Source organism: Polyodon spathula, chromosome 7 (assembly GCF_017654505.1).
Source record: "Polyodon spathula isolate WHYD16114869_AA chromosome 7, ASM1765450v1, whole genome shotgun sequence".
Classification (NCBI taxonomy): domain Eukaryota; kingdom Metazoa; phylum Chordata; class Actinopteri; order Acipenseriformes; family Polyodontidae; genus Polyodon; species Polyodon spathula.
Genome location: NC_054540.1, coordinates 51,992,111 through 52,011,688, shown reverse-complemented (window position 1 = coordinate 52,011,688; position 19,578 = coordinate 51,992,111). Strand labels below are relative to the sequence as shown.

The 19,578-nt window shown below is 43.8% G+C and overlaps 1 protein-coding gene across 1 annotated transcript; it reads left to right on the top strand.

The window, feature by feature from the left end:
• The first annotated feature begins 17,052 nt into the window (after positions 1–17,052).
• On the top strand, positions 17,053–17,851 carry LOC121317868 (claudin-14-like). Its single transcript, XM_041253965.1, has one exon. The coding sequence runs from the start codon at positions 17,117–17,119 to the stop codon at positions 17,849–17,851; it is 735 nt and encodes a 244-aa protein (XP_041109899.1). The 5' UTR covers positions 17,053–17,116.
• Positions 17,852–19,578: the final 1,727 nt, after the last annotated feature.

Here is a 19,578-nt window from a genome sequence, read left to right as displayed (position 1 = left end):
GTTTTACAGTATTTGAGATTGAAGTGTTAAATGTTTGTAAACGTATTCCTAAGTAATGACCCTTTAATGGGGTCTCATTGACTCTATAGGCAGTTTGGACGAGGCAGTTTATTGTATCAGCAGGGCATCCCACATTCTGGCAGAGCCTGCAACAAAATGAGTAAATGGGACATCAAAAGTGCAATCTGAATGCCCATTAATTCGACAAAGGGCACCTGAATGTGATATTCATTTAGTTAATTTGGAATAACTATGGACACCGGACTAAAAAACAAACAAACAAACACAACTTGCTTGAGGTTTATTTTTAAAAGCTATAGCCTTTACTCCTTTTGAAAACAAAACGTGCAATCTGTATTTAGGTGCATGGCTCCTTTTAGTAAAATGATTAAGCGGTTATACATTTTCTTTTAACTTTTCCACTAGTCCATAGTAGACCCTGTATTCTCATTTTGTAGTTAAAAAAAAAAAAGTTACATTTATCAACTCCACTTTTTTTTTAAATCAAGAGCGTAAGAAAAAAATAACAGAATAGAGAAAAGGCGGTTTTGTTTGTTTAAAATGTGCGCTCTTTTATCTTTAAATGTTTGACATCTATGTTTCTGGCCTCTGTTGTAGATAATAGGATTTTAATTAACACCTTTAAGAAGCTGAATACTCCCACCACTACAACTTTACCAGATTGTGTTAAACCCAGACACAAGTTTATCCCCAAGATCCAAATGTTGAATCTCTTAAAATGACCCCTATGAAAACACGAGTTTGGAGACGGCTGTTTGTATTACTCGTTTGCTCTGAAGGATCTATTGTCACATTTGCTGGCAGTTTGGACAAGAGGTTTTACAACAACATACCCCGGGCAGAGCGCCAGGGCACCCACCGAGAAAGGTATTTCACCAGACCTCAGAGCTTCTGATAATACACAGCACATCTGCATGATCACATCTTTCTGTGTTTTTTACCGAAATGCCACAGTACCAAAAAAAAAGTGTTCCCTCTGCAAATCGTTATACATGGTTAAAAAAAAGTATTTCATGTTTCCTTCAGTAATTGCCCATGTGTAATCCTGAAGATTAAATCATTTTTTGATGCTTTGAAGTCCTTCAAAAAGTTATATAATAGATATTAACCACACTTAGTAAAAGTTATTTCTTTTTAAATGCTTTCAGTTTTGTTTCAGAGCAACACCATCCTCATCTGCCAGACACAGTTTCCCAAATCTTTGGTAAACTGATCAAGCAAGAGTTTTACTCTTGAAAAGGCCTTTCTGTCTTTTACAATACAACACCTGAATTCTGTCACTTTTCAGTAGTTTGAATGTCATAAATGTATTTGCAGGGTTTAAATCCATCATGGATGTATCCATGTACCACATGTGTCTTATTCAATAGTTTTCAGTTAGAAAGAAGTTCATAATGTTAACCTTTATTTCCCCATTGTCCCAGCCTACACTTATAATACTAATAGTCTATGCCGGAAAATAAATTAGCTACGCTATTCAACCTACCGCTATATTACAGTACCAAAAGCAATATTTGCAATAAAACAAACATTATATATATATAGAGTTGAACAGTGATGTATAATATTATCAATCCATTAGGGTAATAATGTTCTTTAAACTGTGGGTAAGTGGAATTCATTCATTTGTATGCTCCAGCAGGACCCCCTGTTCTCCAGGATTACCATGTGTTTAATACCTGTCTGTTCTGTTTGCTCTATTAATATGATATAGGGGATTGCTCATGTATTGCAATCCCCTATATCATTGCAGGGGCCACTGTTAATTCCATGATATCCTGGTATTATTGCGTATTCAGCCTCCCCATTCAACTCATTGGGACACCTTGTCAGTGTAGAACAACATATGGACACTGGGGGGCAGCAGTGAGACATTCTTCCCCCCTGGTATAAAGTTCAAACATGAATCAGGGAAGACTAAAATGCTTCAGAACTTTGTGACGTTTGACCTTTACCTCATTTATTTAAAGATTGTCTGGTAAAAAATAAACAAATACACTGTTGTTGGCCCTTTCACCCATTAACATGAGTCACTAAATACAATTTTTGCTTTGTTATTACTTGAATTGTTACTTTTTTGGTAATGTGTTTCTTACAAAATAATGAGTACAGTACTGTTTACGTAGTTACATTTCACAATGTACTGTTCATATAAATAGTTTAGTTTACTGCATACAGGTTTCATCCATAAATTGAAAAACCCTGAATGTAAGGTAAAAATGTAAGGTAAAATTCTTAGGAAACTGAGTAAACATACAACTGGGCTAATGCCTTCGCCAGTGTACTGATGATGGTACTAGCCGAAACATTTGTTTGTTTGACTCAGTTTCATATAGTTTTCATTTTTACAAGAAGCCACCCCCCTCTATGCAGCCTTTCCACCTATCTCCTCCCCAACCCTGAACTCAAGAGCCTGGCAGGGTCCAGGGAGTGATGTGCTGCAGAGCTATCCAGCAGCACCATTGTTGTAGAATGATTGATTCTATTTCTACATACCTGGGGGTCCTATTATAAAGATTGAAGTCTGTTTTCATAGATACATTTTGCATTCATGAAATTGTTCTAGTATGCATAACACAATCTATAAAGTGTATGCATGAGTATGTGTATATGTTACTGTTAAATCACAAACTGGTTAGTGATTGTGGTTAATCACAATTCTGATTTACAGTATTATGAATGTTATATCCTGTCTTATGTTATATGCAGCTACTGTTTAGTTTTAATTACTTCTGGGATGAGCTTGATTTTTAAAGTTTTGAATATTCTTTTATAAAAATATGTCAGGGGTGAAATGAACCCCTGTACCACACCAAATTACCTGTAACTAAACACACATATGTGAGATACAGTAATACAAAAAACGAGAGAGAGAGGCGAGAGGCGAGAAAGCTAAGCTCCAGCCAGATACGACTGTACCCCTTTCATTTACATGAATGAAAATCTGTAAACCTAATGACCTTATTGATATTACAATAGATTTGAATCCAATAATCACATTAATGGAAATGTTGAAATTTGATATATTTGGGTTTTATATCATTAATTATCATTCACGGAACGCCTGCGAAGGCGGAAGGGGAATGGAGTGCTTGTGGGACTTGAACGACAGAGAGTTAGTGACAAAGTTGAACAGACAGGACAGGTCCCCTACTGCTTGAAGATCCGCTAGCTGCTTGAGAGGTTGTGGCGAGTAGGGGATGACATGGATAGAGGAAATCCATCCCCCCTTCGGTGGGGGACTCGTCCCGGCAGCTTGCCTGGTGGTAGGAAGACCCGGCTACTCCAGGGGGACAGAAAGGTACCCGGACCTGGAAAGGAAAAGGATCTAGACAGGTCCCGTCCATAGAACCGACCTCCATCAGGAGTGAGCCCTGAAGTGAGGGCCGGGCACCCGCTGGATGCCCGTGGGACCCGAAAGAAAATGAGAGTTAAGAGAAAGGCTTATAGATTAGAGCCTAGCTGAGGCTAAAGTGCACGAGCTGCGAAAGAATAGGTGTGGCCGGGGGTCCCCTCTGACCTACGAGGAACCTGGGCTGCAGAGCCAGGCCCGGCCAGGGGAATGAGACTCACTTCCCCCCCAAAAATGGACCCCCGCCTCCCCGCAGAACTGCACCCGTGGGACAGGAAAGAACCGCATGCCGCACACATAAATGTGAACTAGAAAACAAAAAGGACATGGAGAGGTTAGGAGGGACAGACTATGGATTGGAGGCCGTCCACGCTGTGGAGAGGAAAAAACAACCCTAGCAGGAGGAAACCTCTGGTGGACCTGGCGGAGAGGGCGCCCCCACTCCGGACATACTAACCAAGGATTGTTGGGCAGCTGTAATGTCCAAAGAAGTTGTCCTGATATAGGTCTCTATGGCAGAAGAAGATCAACGTCCCAGGGATTTAACTGTGTGTTGATTAACCCCTGCTCATGCAGCTGAGGTGGCAGCTCCGATCCGGAATGAATGAGGAGAATAGGACTGGGAAGGAAATCCGGCTCTTGTCAGGAGGGAGGAGAGGTGGGAAGAGAACCAGTGTCTAGAGATAATAGAACCTGAGTGGCAAGATACCTGGATAAAGCAGAGCTGGGGCAGAGAGAGGAATGAATCTTTGACAGCTGGATGAAGTGACCTCTATGGAGTTGATCCACCTTGGAGGACCTCAGGAGAAGGATAAAGTGATCACCGGGAAGCTGGGATAGGTCAGAGCATTGCAAGCCGAGCGCTGGAATGCTGGATGGAGGAGGAACCAAGAATTCTGAAAAATGAAGGAAGCCGAAGAAAGCATAGACACAGCACCTCCATGTTGGGGTCATCTGATGGATTAAAGCAGCCATTCCTGAGTGAGAAGATTAGAAGTCGACGGATGTCCGAGGACATTGGTAGCCTGGAAGAGCTCTTTCCATGCCGAGGAGAGTCAGGCGGATAGCCGGGGATGGACAGGAGCTGTGGAGCAGGGATGGATGAAAGACTGAACTGATGTTGAATGCCGGAGATGTAGGATCTGATAGATAAAGGGAGGAGGTTCAAGGAGACCCGTAGGTAGGTAATGAATGCAAGGAAGTGGTCTAGGTTGCTGACTGAATAAGACATCTGGTTCTGGGTGCAGAATAGGAGGAATGTTGACTAGGCGGTGGAGTAGGCGGACCAGGTGGAAGGAGCTAACGCCTCAGATAAGAATGGTCGTGCGGAGCACAGCAGACTGGAGAGAGTTCAGATGAACGTCACGTCCTTGAAGGGGAGTTGGGGGGGGGGGGGGGGGGTCCGCGTTGGGAACCGGAACATGAGGACCTATTGCTCCTTTAATGCAGCTAACGTCACTTCCAAGCACTGCTCCTTAGAGTAGCTATCCAGCATTCCTCCCTCACTGGGATGACAGTGAAGACTCATCTTGGTCTCTTGCAATCCAGCGAGAGCAGCGTGTAGCCTTCCCAAACCTGCAGCAGTCTATCACCACCGTCACAGATAAGTGCTGATCCGGAGCCTAACTTTCTGTTTTGCATGTCTGTTGGAGACCTAGGAACATGACTGAGAGGTGGATGCGGAAAACTGCAGCGGCAGTTGATGTTCTTGCTAAAATAACTTGGTGATCTGTATTGAAGATGAGCAGCCGGAACTACATTCATTGAGTGTTCCAGTGTTGCAGCAAAGTGTAGTGTTACCCCCCTCCCTTCTGATCGTTAAACTTATAAAAGAATAGGAAACCTTTGCAAAGCACAGAGAGGTATGGTAAATACAATTAAAAAACATGTCAAGCCTTGGTAAACTATGGTAAATGCATAGTATAGCTATGGCAAAAGCATTGTAAAATGGCATAATTCCTGTGCAAAATTACTGTGGTAAACTTTTATAAGATCGCTATCATTCAAAAAATAAATTATTGTTTGCTAGCATATACACTTAACTAGAGAGTATAGCTAGACATATGAATGTCTGAAACTGATATGAAATCTTGTCAGTTCACCACTGATGAGGTCTGTTAGTCCTAATTCATGAATAAATTAAGAGAACAAAAATCTGTAAATCAATGGTCACCTCGATGGTCAGATGAAACATATGTCACAAGCAATAGCCTATTTTACCAGTCTCCTGTGGGAAATTGATTCAAAACATTGCAGAGTTTAGTTAATATCTTTGTAAAAAAATAAAAGATTATGGAACTGTGTGGGTTATGAAAACATGAAATACCGTGCCAGGGCTGAGTGTCTCTCGACGTCCCTTGTGCTGTGACCAGGGAATTCCCACTCAGAGCTGGTCACTTTCACACCTCTCCTCCCTGATTGGGAGGTGTCTCTGGCACACCAAGCCTCACACCACAGGCACACTTCAGTGAAGACTAGAGAGGAGCTAAAATTCATCACAAAGCCTCTCTCCCTCCTCCTCCTTCTCATACCTTGTTAGAATCTACACCTTTAGAGAAGTGACAACTGACACCTTTACAGACTGGACTTGGGATTCCCAAAACAGCACCTCCACAGATTCAAAAGAAAAAAAAGAGATGAGAGGCTTTTAAATGATATTCAGCAGCAAAGCAGCTCTGGCACTGCAATGGAAATGCAATGGTTCTGTGCTAAGAGGTTATGGATGACATGTCTGGTGAGTACGCAGGCCATGGAAGAACTGGGACATTTTCAGCTTCCATGAATTGTGTACAGATGTTGCGACATGGAGCCGCGCATTATCATGCTGAAACATGAGGTGATGACAGTGGATGAATGGCACGACAATGGGCCTCAGGATCTCGTCACAGTATCTCTGTGCATTCAAATTGCCATCAATAAAATGTGATTGTGTTAGCTGTCCGTAGCTTATGCCTGCCCATACCATAACCCCACCGCCACCATGGGGCACTCTGTTCACGACACTGACATCAGCAAACCGCTTGACCACATGATGCCATACATGCTGTCTGCAATCTGTCCGGTACAGTTGAAACTGGGATTCATTCTTGAAGAACATACTTCTCCAGCTTGCCAGTGGCCATTGAAGTTGAGCATTTGCCCACTGAAGTCGGTTACGATGCCGAACTGCAGTCAGGTCAAGACCCTGGTGAGGACTATAAGTATGCAGATGAGCTTTCCTGAGACGGTTTCTGACAGTTTGTGCAGAAATTCTTTGGTTTTGCAAACCCACAGTTTCATCAGCTGTCTGAGTGGCTGGTCTCAGACGATCCCGCAGGTGAAGAAGCCGGATGTGGATGTCCTGGGCTGGCATGGTTATATGTGGTCTGCGGTTGTGAGGCCGGTTGGACGTACTGCCAAATTTTCTAAAACAACTTTGGAGGTGGCTTATGGTAGAGAAATGAACATTTAATTCTCTGGCAACAGCTCTGGTGGACATTCCTGCAGTCAGCATGCCAATTGCACGCTCCCTCAAAACTTGAGACATCTGTGGCATTGTGTTTTGTGACAAAACTTCACATTTTAGAGTGTCCTTTTATTGTCCCCAGCACAAGGTGCACCTGTGTAATGATCATGCTGTTTAATCAGCTTCTTGATATGCCACACCTGTCAGGTAGATGGATTATCTTGGCAAAGGAGAAATGCTCTCTAACAGGAGTATAAACAAATTTGAGCACAAAATTTGAGAGAAATAAACTTTTCGTGCATATGTAAAATTTCTGGAATCTTTGTTTTCAGCTCATGAAACATGGGACCAACACTTTACATGTTGCATTTATATTTTTGATCAGTGCAAATCAAAACCAAACCCTGTTCAAGTCAAACAACTTTACACAGTAAAATGGTATCGTGGCCAGATAGCCTTATTGCTATCCACCCTTGTTTTACTTGCAGTAAGAAATAACCACAGGGTGCATCAAGTTAATATCTATCTATCTATCTATATATCTAGTATATTTATATTGAAATAATTAAAATAATAAGGTGTTAATAAGATCCTGGATTTTTTGTTGCTTTCAGTCTTTTGTTGACTTCAAACAGATCACATCAACATGCTGCGATCCCTATGGACCTTTGTGACATTTGTTTACCCAAACTGTCCCAGTGAAATAGAATGGCTAGGATTCCACTTGTCATATAATGCATATTCACTGCTACTGTCATGAATAGGGGTCTATGCAGGCCAGTGCTGCTAAGAGTGTGTAATAATAGAGAGCTATGGCTGCATACAGGCCTGTTCTGAGCCAGGCTGTCTGTGCTCTAGGGCACTGCTTCTCTGGCCTGCCACTCTTACACCTCTGCCCTAAAGAGCATCTCACCTCTGCAGGCACACTCTGGGTGTGGAGGGAGAGGGCACAGAGGGGTCACCCTCTCTGTAGCTCCAATGTCCTGATGCTTTCCCAAACCCGCACCTCAGAGGAAGGGAGTGCCAGGCAGGGTTCAGTGAGTGGAGAGGGAGCCAGCAGCATTCCCAGTCATACATGGCTGACCCAACCCCCAACCCCCACATACACACACACACACACACACACACTATTAATGAATCTGAATCTGATTGCAGGGTCAGATTGCTTGTTAACTACTGTTCATGGAATTATTTTGTTGGAAATGCAGAATTCAGACATCCCAAACACATTCAGCTCACCCTGTTATCTTTTAGAGGAAAGTTCGATAACCATCATTAGTATTAGTGTTATAACAAAAATGTACCAAGCAGAAACTTTAACATTACCAAGAAAATAAATAATAAAAATCTGCATGAAGACAAACTCTTACCAAATGATCTTCAAAGGCAGTGCAGTTGTTGCACTACAAAGGCAAAGATTCTGCACAAGGAGGGGTTATGTTATGAGACACTGGTAGAATGGTATCACAATGGAAACATTTTCTTATTTTGACACCAGTGATATCATAATAACATACAATTAATTGCAGTATCATGGTACCATATGTTTGTACCAGAGTGCTACTGTATCAGTAGGATAACACCATTTGAAATCTCCATGAAAGAGGATAGCAGAAATATTCCACTTGTCATGCAATACATATTCACTGCTGCTGTCATGAACAGGGGTCTATGCAGGCTAGTACTGCTAAGAGTGTGTAATAATAGAGAGCTATGGCTGAATACAGGCCTGTTCTGAGCCAGGCTGTCTGTGCTCTAGGGCACTGCTTCTCTGGCCTGGCACTCTCACACCTCTACCCTAAAGAGCCTCTCACCTCGGCAGGCACACTCTGGGTGTGGAGGGAGGGTGCACGGAGAGGTCACCCTTTCTACTACTCTCCCAAACCCACACCTCTGAGGGGTTGAGTGCCAGGCAGGGTGAACGACAGGGAGATGGGTGAGGGAGCCAGCATTCTCCAGCATACCCACACTCACACTTCCGCAGGGACACTTCAGTAAAGACTGGCTCCCTTCTGCACATTGCTACAATCTACACCTCTGGAGAAGTGACAGCTATCACCCTCTCAGACTGTCTTTAATGAGATTCACAAAGCAGCACCTTCACAGATAGCAGCTTTCAAACTTCCAGAAACCTCTACTACTGGAAACTTTCTGATTGTATTCATGAAACAGGACCTGCTGACCTTACGGTTCCCACACAATGATCTAAGTCACTGTATGATATTATCGATCCACATGCATGAGTAGCTTTCTCTAGCTAATATCCTGATCTCCTATTTTAATTTTTAATTGACACACACCATGAAAACTTCATTAAGTTGGCACAGCCAGCTTTTTTCCAAGAGGGACCCAGGAAAACAAAAGTAGGCAAATGTACATTTAACACCATCCGTTCTCGCACACATTTCTCATTCGTCAGTGATTATGTATACTTTGAAAGTAGTTATGTATGGCTGTTTGATGACAGAGGACTCAGGCTAACACTGCCTGTGCTGGGCATTGCCTCTCAGGCCTGTCACTCACACCTCTTTCCTCTAAAGAGCCTCTCACCTCAGCAGGCACACTCCGGGTGTGGAGGGAGGGGGCACGGAGAGGTCACCCTCTCTGCAGCTCCAATGACCTGATGCTTTCCCAAACCCACACCTCAGAGGAGCGGAGTGCCAGGTAGGGTCCAGGGAGAGTGAAGAGTCCCACACGACTGACATCGCACACACTAATAAATGAATCTGAATGCAGGGTCGGGCTGTTTGTTAACTACTGTTCATGGAATTACTTCGTTGAAAATGCAGAATCCAGACATCCCAAACACATTTAGCTCAACCTATTACCTTTTAGGGAAAAATGTTATGCCATTGTTTTATTGTAAATATATAATTCAAACATCATGTTTTACTTATCTGATTACCCTTACCTTTAAAGTTTGAAGAAGCCCATTAGGATTCTGTTATAGTGGGAAATCCAAACAGAACCACTAGCAAACCCTAACACTACCAGGAATTCAATCAATCTATCCTGATATACTGTAGCAGCAAACTCATACTCTTATGGTACCATAGTACTAAAATAAATTGGCTGAAAACAGCAAAGTATAATAAAGTATACTAAATGCTAAATGAGCATGATATATATGGGGTTAACCATGGCAAACCATCCCTACAACATATATACAAATGGTGAACTGCAAACTCACCATTCATTTTTACTGTCATAATTAAGGAAATGAGAATTTCAGATTTAGTTCGTACTCGTACTCTGTCATGTAATACATGTTTTTGTTCCCCCTTTGGAAACTTTTGAAAAGGTTTGGGGATCTCTGTTCTGTCAGAATTTCATTTCAGGTTCCAAGGAATGTCACATGACCCAGGAAAGCAGGACTGGAACTTCACTCATAACTCTACATGTTCAGTCAGAATCCCTTTATATTTAAGAATGGAACTTCACAAAGCTTCAAATGGAGACACAGTGCATTATGGGAATGGGTGGCATGGTAAAGGGCTGAGTGTGTTTCGACGTCCCTTGTACTTTGACCAGGGCATTCCCACTCAGAGCTGGTTACTCTCACACCTCTCCTCCCTGATTGGGAGGTGTCTCTGGCACACCCAGCCTCACACCTCCACAGGCACACTTCAGTGAAGACTAGAGAGAACCTAGAATTCATCACAAAACCTTCCTCCTCACACCTTGTTAGAATCATCAGAGAAGTGACAACTGGCACCTTTAAAGAATGCCCTTTTGATTCCCAAAGAGGCACCACACATAGCACCTTCCAAACTAGAAACTTTTAATACTCCACTGAACCGTCTTTAGGTAAGACCTCTTCTCAATAAAAACACAAAGAAAGATCTAAGAGTACGGAATTACTTCTTAAGAAGGCTATAAATGCTGATGAAGACGACAGTGACGGTACATCGACTATGACCGTGGACACAAACGCAAACGAAGCCACTGACACTCAGACACGTACATAAAGTGAAGCAATCTGACAAGATAGAAAAAGACACTTTGTGGAAATACTAGTCAGAAATGAGATGAATACATCACCTATTATATGTGATACTAGAAGTTCATTATAAAAAGAAAATGTGAATTTGTATAATAATTCTTGTTTAAGAAACATCTATTTGAGTGGTGTTCCTGTACCTTCAGATTTAGGACAACACCACTGATGTAGGCATCAACTACTGTAAAGCTATGGCCAATAGTTTTGCATCACCTAGAATTTTAGGATTAATACATAATTTATATATATATAAATGTCACATTTTACAGTTTTTGTCAGTTTTTGGTTAAGTATATGGAAAACTATAAAGTGGTATGTATTTGTATGTATCAATATGTTAACATAACATTATTCATCAGGTTTCAATCGACTTTAATATTAGTTAATTCTATCAGGTGATGTAACGCTTGATTAAGAGAACCAGAAGGCTATAGTGGTATATATTTCTGTGTGTGCCAGTTGTGTACAGTTTTGCAAGTATACATTTACAGGTATGCACGTGAGTCTCAGGGAATGTCTGAGTCTGTTGGGGTTTGTGTTCTTGTCCTGCATTTTTATTTATTTTGTTTTTCTTCGTTTTAATCACAAAACACTAAGTGTGTGATTGTAGAAATGATTAAGAACCTGTGAATTTAGCCTAATATTCAGATTTTCTTTAATGTATTTATTACCGTGTCTCTAAATATCGACCCTCTATTCGTTTCAATGACATTCTAGTACTAGACAATACATGCCGATATTGATTAAATGCTGTAAAACTGAGAAGGAAACATCAGACTGTGCTGAATCCAGTGGATCAGTGCTGCTTCGAGGCTGGTGAAGAGAAGACAGAGTTGAAGTTCAAAGTGATCTGTTGAGAACAGTGATAAAAAATAAAAAAAAATATCCCCCAGCCTTGTGCAACCAGCTTGTACATGTGCAACAGCAGAGGTGTTGTGTAATACACGGCCGTTACAGATTCTATCCTGTCCCCTGCTGATTAGATGAGATGAGCTCAAATGCTTTAAAACCAAGAATGCAGAGGAGCCCGGCTTTTTTTCATTGTGGTTTAGAGGCTCGCTTGCAGTGCGCGGGGTCACTAGTTCTCACCCAGCCTCTACCTTGTCACATGCTATGACAAGTTGCCTGGAAACTGTGATAAGTACAGTGAAGCTCAGACCAAATTTGTTGTGAATCACGGATGCAAAATCAACAGGAACTGAGTCACCATGCTGCAGTAGCCCCTACTGGCCAAGCTCCCAGTGAGCCTGCAGGGCTGACCTTTGTCCTGTAGGGCAGTCGTTCTTTCTAGACCGTACTTGATGCCCCACCGCCACACACATGTACATATACAGGTAAAAAAAAAAATCCATCATGCCACTGGCTTTTCTGTGGATCACTGCTCTTGAGTTTGTTTTGTTTTGCACGAACCAACCAAGAGCCCAGCCCTACTGTCATTATGTTCTGTAAACAGGCTTGAGTATCACTGAAACATAGATAAGACACAGGTTTCCTGTTAAAGAGCCAATCGAGTATGACATTGCACTTATTTATTAACTTATCTTATCCGGTTCTATTTTTTTTGCTGTTTAAATTACCTTTGTATTACCTTTGTATTACTGTAACAAAGTGCCCGCCCCTGTGTATATTATCTGTTATGTGTTGCGTGTGGCGTGTTTAAATGTTGGTGTATAGTCATTGGTACACGGGATATAAACGGGTCTGTGTAACACGAGTGTTTAAAAATGTATATGTGTATTTAAGCACGAGGATTGCACAGCACTTCACGTGCAAGTAAAATGTAGTAATATGTGAGCACGGGGAATTGCACTTTATTAATTCACGTGCTGGGATTCAAGTGAATAATTAATTGGTAATTGAATCCCAGCACAATAGTATATATAGATGCACGTTGTCACATACTGGGGTTGGGTGTTCGGTGAGCGGAGAACGGGATTGGAGACGGAGGAAATAAGCAGTAGTAGTAATGATAAGAGGAGAAAGTATCCGCTCACCGTGTTTGTCAGTGTCTGTGCGTGCACCGTTTTGTTAAGTTTAGTCTGTTTTCGTTTGTCTATTTATTTTGGCGTAGTGCCGTGTCCTGTGTTTTTCGTGTTTGTGTAAACCTTTTATTTGGTATTAAACCGGCGCCAACAGGCGTCTTCATCACTTCATTTCATCCGTCCTGTGTTTTGTGTATTTCATTACCTTTCCTGGCTCTGACGCCGCCCACTTCGGCCGTCTCTGTGACACGTGGTGTCCTGCGTGGGATTTAACAGCGCCTCCAAGCGTCAGACCAGGAGAGGTTTTTTTTTTTTTTGTGTGGAGAAAAAAAAAAAAAAAAAAAAAAAAAAAAAAAAAGGGGCGTCTTTGGATTACAAAAAAAAAAAAAAAAAGAAAGAAATGGGGAGAAGCAGGAAAGAGGATAAAGAGGTGAGGGACAGAGAGGAGGAGTGCCGCCTAAGGGCCAGACATCCCCGGCGATGTAACCAGTCCTTGCCGGGGTGCCTCCTCTGCAACCAGGACCATCTCTTTGCCAATTGTCCCTTCCGCTGCCCCTACCAGGAGGGAGAGGAGGAACTGCCGCAGGAGAGGAAGGTGAGGAGGTGGCAGAGAAGGGGAAAGGGGAAGAGGAAGGCAGAGGTCCCACCGCTGTCTCCACAGCCGCACCAGTCTCCTGCAAGGGAGGAAGAGCCGCACCAGTCCCCTGCAAGTGAGGGAGAGCCGCACCAGTCCCCTGTATCAAGGGGAGACTACACACCGCTCCCACCTCCACCACCAGGAGACTACACGCCGCTCCTACCTCCACCGGCAGGGGGAGAGCAGCAGGAGCTGCCTCTGCCTCCGCCACCTCCACCGGCAGGAGCAGAGCAGCAGGAGCTGCCTCTGCCTCCGCCACCTCCACCGGCAGGCGCAGAGCAGCAGGAGCTGCCTCTGCCTCCGCCACCTCCACCGGCAGGGGGAGAGCAGCAGGAGCTGCCTCTGCCTCCGCCACCTCCACCGGCAGGGGGAGAGCAGCAGGAGCTGCCTCTGCCTCCGCCACCTCCACCGGCAGGGGGAGAGCAGCAGGAGCTGCCTCTGCCTCCGCCACCTCCACCGGCAGGGGGGAGCAGCAGGAGCCACCAGCAGGGGGAGAGCAGCAGGAGCTGCCTCTGCCTCCGCCACCCAGCAGAGGGTGAATGCCTGCTGGGTCCCTGTCCACCAGCAGAGGGTGAATGCCTGCTGGTATCACTTCCCCCACCAGCAGAGGGTGAATGCCTGCTGGTATCACTTCCCCCACCAGCAGAGGGTGAATGCCTGCTGGTATCACTTCCCCCACCATCACGAGGAGAGGAGCTGGAGCTTCCTCTGCCTCCACCTCCATCAGGGGGAGAGGAGCAGGAGCTGCCTCTCCCTGCACCAGAAGGACCAGGACTAGATGCTGGCGGTCCTCAGCAGCCCTTGCATAGGCTGCTGAGGGAAGCACGGGGAAGAACCTCCCGGCTGCAGTGGCCGAAAAGAGGGCCAACACCCGCACCCCAGCTTGTCCTGACTGCCAGCCTCGCTTCGCCCAAGGATGCCAGCCTCGCTTCGCCCAAGGATGCCAGCCTCGCTTCGCCCAAGGATGCCAGCCTCGCTTCGCCCAAGGATGCCAGCCTCGCTTCGCCCAAGGATGCCAGCCTCGCTTCGCCCAAGGATGCCAGCCTCGCTTCGCCCAAGGATGCCTCTGCATCGCCTGGGGTTGCCCGCCGCTCTGCATCGCCTGGGGTTGCCCGCCGCTCTGCATCGCCTGGGGTTGCCCGCCGCTCTGCATCGCCTGGGGTTGCCCGCCGCTCTGCATCGCCTGGGGTTGCCCGCCGCTCTGCATCGCCTGGGGTTGCCCGCCGCTCTGCATCGCCTGGGGTTGCCCGCCGCTCTGCATCGCCTGGGGTTGCCCGCCGCTCCGCATCACAGCCGGAAGTACTGTGGCCGGAACCCCACGAAGGGGAGCTGCCGGCCACGAAGAAGGGGGAGGAGGTCTGGAGACCGCCAACCCCAGCAGCAGTTTCGCTGCCGGAGGAGGGGGAGGGTCTGGAGACCGCCAACCCCAGCAGCAGTTTCTCCGCCGGAGATCGTGGGGGAGGTCCGGAGACCTGCTCCCTCTGCAGTTTCTTCCCTGCAGGAAGAACGGTGGTTGAAGCCCCACCAAGGGGAGCTGCCGGCGCCGAAGGAGGGGGAAGGTCAGGAGACCACACCCCAAGCAGCCTTTCCGCTGCTAGGACTACCCTGGCAGGAGAATGCTACCCTGCTGACAGCATTACGACCTGTGGGCCCCTGGAAGCCTCTGGTCCTGGCCAAGGACTTTGGGCGGGACTTTTGGGCTTTTAAGGGGGGAGGTGGCCATTGAGGCCATGTGTGCTTTGCACAGGAGGGGGTATATGTAACAAAGTGCCCGCCCCTGTGTATATTATCTGTTATATGTTGCGTGTGGTGTGTTAAATGTTGGTGTATAGACATTGGTACACGGGATATAAACGGGTCTGTGTAACACGAGTGTTTAAAATGTATATGTGTATTTAAGCACGAGGATTGCACAGCACTTCACGTGCAAGTAAAATGTAGTAATATGTGAGCACGGGGAATTGCACTTTATTAATTCACGTGCTGGGATTCAAGTGAATAATTAATTGGTAATTGAATCCCAGCACAATAGTATATATAGATGCACGTTGTCACATACTGTGGTTGGGTGTTCGGTGAGCGGAGAACGGGATTGGAGACGGAGGAAATAAGCAGTAGTAGTAATGATAAGAGGAGAAAGTATCCGCTCACCGTGTTTGTCAGTGTCTGTGCGTGCACCGTTTTGTTAAGTTTAGTCTGTTTTCGTTTGTCTATTTATTTTGGCGTAGTGCCGTGTCCTGTGTTTTTCGTGTTTGTGTAAACCTTTTATTTTGTATTAAACCGGCGCCAACAGGCGTCTTCATCACTTCATTTCATCCGTCCTGTGTTTTGTGTATTTCATTACTTTTCCTGGCTCTGACGCCGCCCACTTCGGCCGTCTCTGTGACAATTACCCTTGTACCTTACCTTCTATTCTGTTATCACAGTCTGGTGACTTTTTAAAACTCAGAAGTTTAAAGCATCCCTGTGTCCTCAATAGTGCTCTCAGAATCCTGTCTAATTGTGTTCTGAGTGCTATTTCTTACCCTTAGAGCAAATGTGGTAAACACCAGGATGTGAAACAGAAATGTTTGCACTGAGGTGCCCGAAACAGGGTTTCAAATGTACTTGCAGGTTGGATCTGGTTATCCAAATGATCAGTTTTCTTGTGATACTTGAGTCAACCTCAAACGTATTTTAAGAAGAAACTGTTTGAACAATTGCTCAGTTCTTTGTGTACCTTAGGGGGCTCAACAAGAAGCATGCATAAGTTAGGAGAACTCCCATATATAATATATACCGACTATGCAGAAAACAACAAACAGAAGGGCTTTTACACACTTTACAGCAATTCATATGTTTGATCCCCTGTACTTTAATACATAACTAGGAACATCGACTGCCTAGTAAAATTCATCACATACTGTAAAATGCATATTTGTAAATGGTTGAAAGGTGAATGAAAAAGTATGTGTGTATATATATATATATATATATATATATATATATTTTATTTTTTTTTGACGGAAATCTATGTTGTGTAAGGAAATCCATACCAATTAAATTTTTTTTTTTTTTTATGTGAACAAAAAGTTGTTGTACCATACTGGATTTCTGGATGGAAACTACTTAGAGATTGCTCCTGTGGTCTATGATGTCATCAGAATCTCTGGAAACCCAGACATCCCCTTTTGTAACACATTTATACTGACAGGAAACAAGGCTGCTATTGACAAAACATCATGTGGCAGAAATAAGAAATAACTTTTTATCAGTGCTATTCCGCACAAATTATGAGTTATATTGGGTTTTAAACAAGTCACACCAAGGTTCATTGTTAGGTGCTGTGTGGAAGCATCACAACATGGTCTATTCAATAAGAAAGCAAATGCTTGGTGATGAGGCTAAAGGGTACTAGTGTTCTATTGTCTAGCAGAATCCTTTCCATCTATTCATTACCTTTTATTGTCTGTTACTTTTATGATAGGTCAAAGGTTTGTTTCAAGATGCTGGTAGCTGTGAAATAGTTCTGTAATGAGTAAATATTTAACTAGCTTGCTTGCTTTTATATAAGATAGCAACACAGCTATTCAGGAGCGTTCCGACAACAGGACCGAGAGGAGGCTGAGGCTCTCTTGTGTCAACGTACTAGTGAGACTCCCAATTCTGATAAGGTCGAGAGTGAAAAGAAGGGTCTGAAATGGCTTCTATTGGGCTGGAACTGAGCGGCTTTGCTCTGGGAATTCTGGGTTTGTTAGGGACACTGCTGGCCACCGTTTTACCGCACTGGAGGACGACAGCGTTCATCGGCTCCAACATTATCACCACCGTGGGCTACCTGAAGGGCCTGTGGATGGAGTGCGCCTACTTCAGCACGGGCACCTTCCAGTGCGAAATGTATCGCTCACTGCTGGCTTTGCCACCGGATCTCCAGGCCGCACGAGCCATGATGGTCATCTCAGTGGTTCTGTCCACTCTAGGCTGTGTCATCTCTTCCATTGGGATGAAGTGCACTGTCTTCATGCTGAGAAGCACGTCCAAATCCCAAGTAGCTGGAGCCGGGGGCTGCTGTTTCCTAGCTGCAGGCTTCATGTGCTTAGTCCCAGTGTCATGGACCACTAACGAGGTGATCCGTTTGTTTTACAATCCAATGCTACCCAACAGCTACAGGTATGAGATGGGTGTGGCACTCTACCTTGGTATGGTGTCTGGCATGCTCTCCCTCCTTGCTGGTGGCATCCTCTGTGCCTCCTGCTGTGGGCAGGAAGAGGGCTCAAGACGCCCGGGCCTCAGGCTCAGCCCTTACCCAAACCGCAACCCCCAACGCTTGCAGCCAATGACTTTCCGGAACCCAGCGGTGCAAAACAGCTATGCCATCGGCAGCATAAAACACAACATCAGCCACGATGGATACAACCTAGATGGGTATGTGTGACACTGCAGAGGTGGGAGCACTGGCTGTACCAGGAATTGAGGAACACTGATAGAGGAGTGTAGAATACAGCATGGCCACACTTACACAGGCACCATGTCGAACACCAGGAACAATGCGTGTATGCATCAGCATTTATCTACAGCTTTAAACACTCAATCATCAATTTTGTGAACGTTTCTGTAAAAGCCTTCATTTATACAATCAAAATATTTTTTGTACTCAACACTGGTATTTTAACATGTGTTTGTTGCACTGGCTTGATAGTCTACAACCCCTGGTCCTGCACTGTACTGGAAACATTGACTGCACACCAACTAACATCTAGAGGTGCCTCTTTGGACACTGACTCATAACACAATGGAAGAGATGTCATTTGCATGCTGTATATGACAGGAATCACCGTCTTAAATTCTATAGGCTGCCAACTGTGTATGCTGTATTTCTTGAAATCCGATTGCCATTTTATTCTACGCAAGATGTGATCTCATTCCATACCCTCTGTGTTGTTATCAGTTGTATATATTTTGAGTTTAATGACTTTGGTCGATACAGAACTAGGTTTGCCAGGAACTGTACATGTTTCTGGTCCTGTACTGTTGTTATTTACAAAAAATTATATTTTATGTTATAAATTATATGACAAGTGCAATCTCTCTGTCAATCACTTTCCCTGGGATTCCAAATTTTATATCCTGGGATAAAATTATATGTACAGTTTTGATAACAAGCACCAGTGACTGCATTGAGACAGCACTCTGTAGCTGAGTTAAATGACTGGGTGGAAGTCAAACTGACTTATGTTTCATGCCTCCTGTGGATATTGCTTAAATATATATATATATATAGAATAAGCATTGCAGTGAATTTCAAGATTATAATTGCATTGAGGGTTTCTGGTGACATCATAAACCACAAGAGCAAAGAGCAGTTATAACAATTTAATACACTTGTTGTTATTATTATTTTTTTAATTTCATAAATAGGCATTGTGTTGTCACATGTCTTAATTGCAACTTTTTGACTTAATACAGATTCATTCTGACTTTTTGTTTCATATTGGCTGAGAGTCAATAGTACTTATCCATAAATAACAGTCAAAATAACCCCACCAAAATAAAGTAAAACACACATACATTCCTTAGGACTACCTCACAAATTCTGCATTTCAAAAGGTCACCCTTTAGTTTAAGGAAACATTAATAAGGCTCTTTAAACACAAACGGTGTTGATGCTCACTACCATGTATTATATTGTACGAGTCACTTTTAAAAGCGGAACATCTGACATTTTGTATATACCAGCATTTAATTTTTTTTTTGTTCCTCCTTGTTTATGCTTTCTCTTTATTCTATTTATAACAACATAAATATATTTATATTTAAATATATTATTTTCTAACCTGAATCTGTTATTTCATTGTGGAACTACTTTGTGCTGTGTAATTACACCGTGTAACAATTTTTTTTTTTTGGTTCCTGGGTAGTAAGTGTTATTTCCTAATTGCTTATGCCTCAAAAGTATAGAAAATGGCTATTATTCCCCACAAACTTTGCTTTTGTGACCAGGACAGTGATATTTCAAAATATCACTATTTCCAATGGGAAAACGGGCAAATTTGTGTCTTTTCGTTCACATAAAGTCAGAAAAAAAAAACAACATATGAATCCAAATTAACATGTATTTATACTAAAGTAATACAAAAATGACTACAAAAGATTTAGAAGTGA

What these genes read in the sequence shown, in the direction of transcription:
- LOC121317868 (XM_041253965.1), top strand. Translation starts at nt 17,117, where the DNA reads ATGGCTTCTATTGGGCTGGAACTGAGCGGCTTTGCTCTGGGAATTCTG.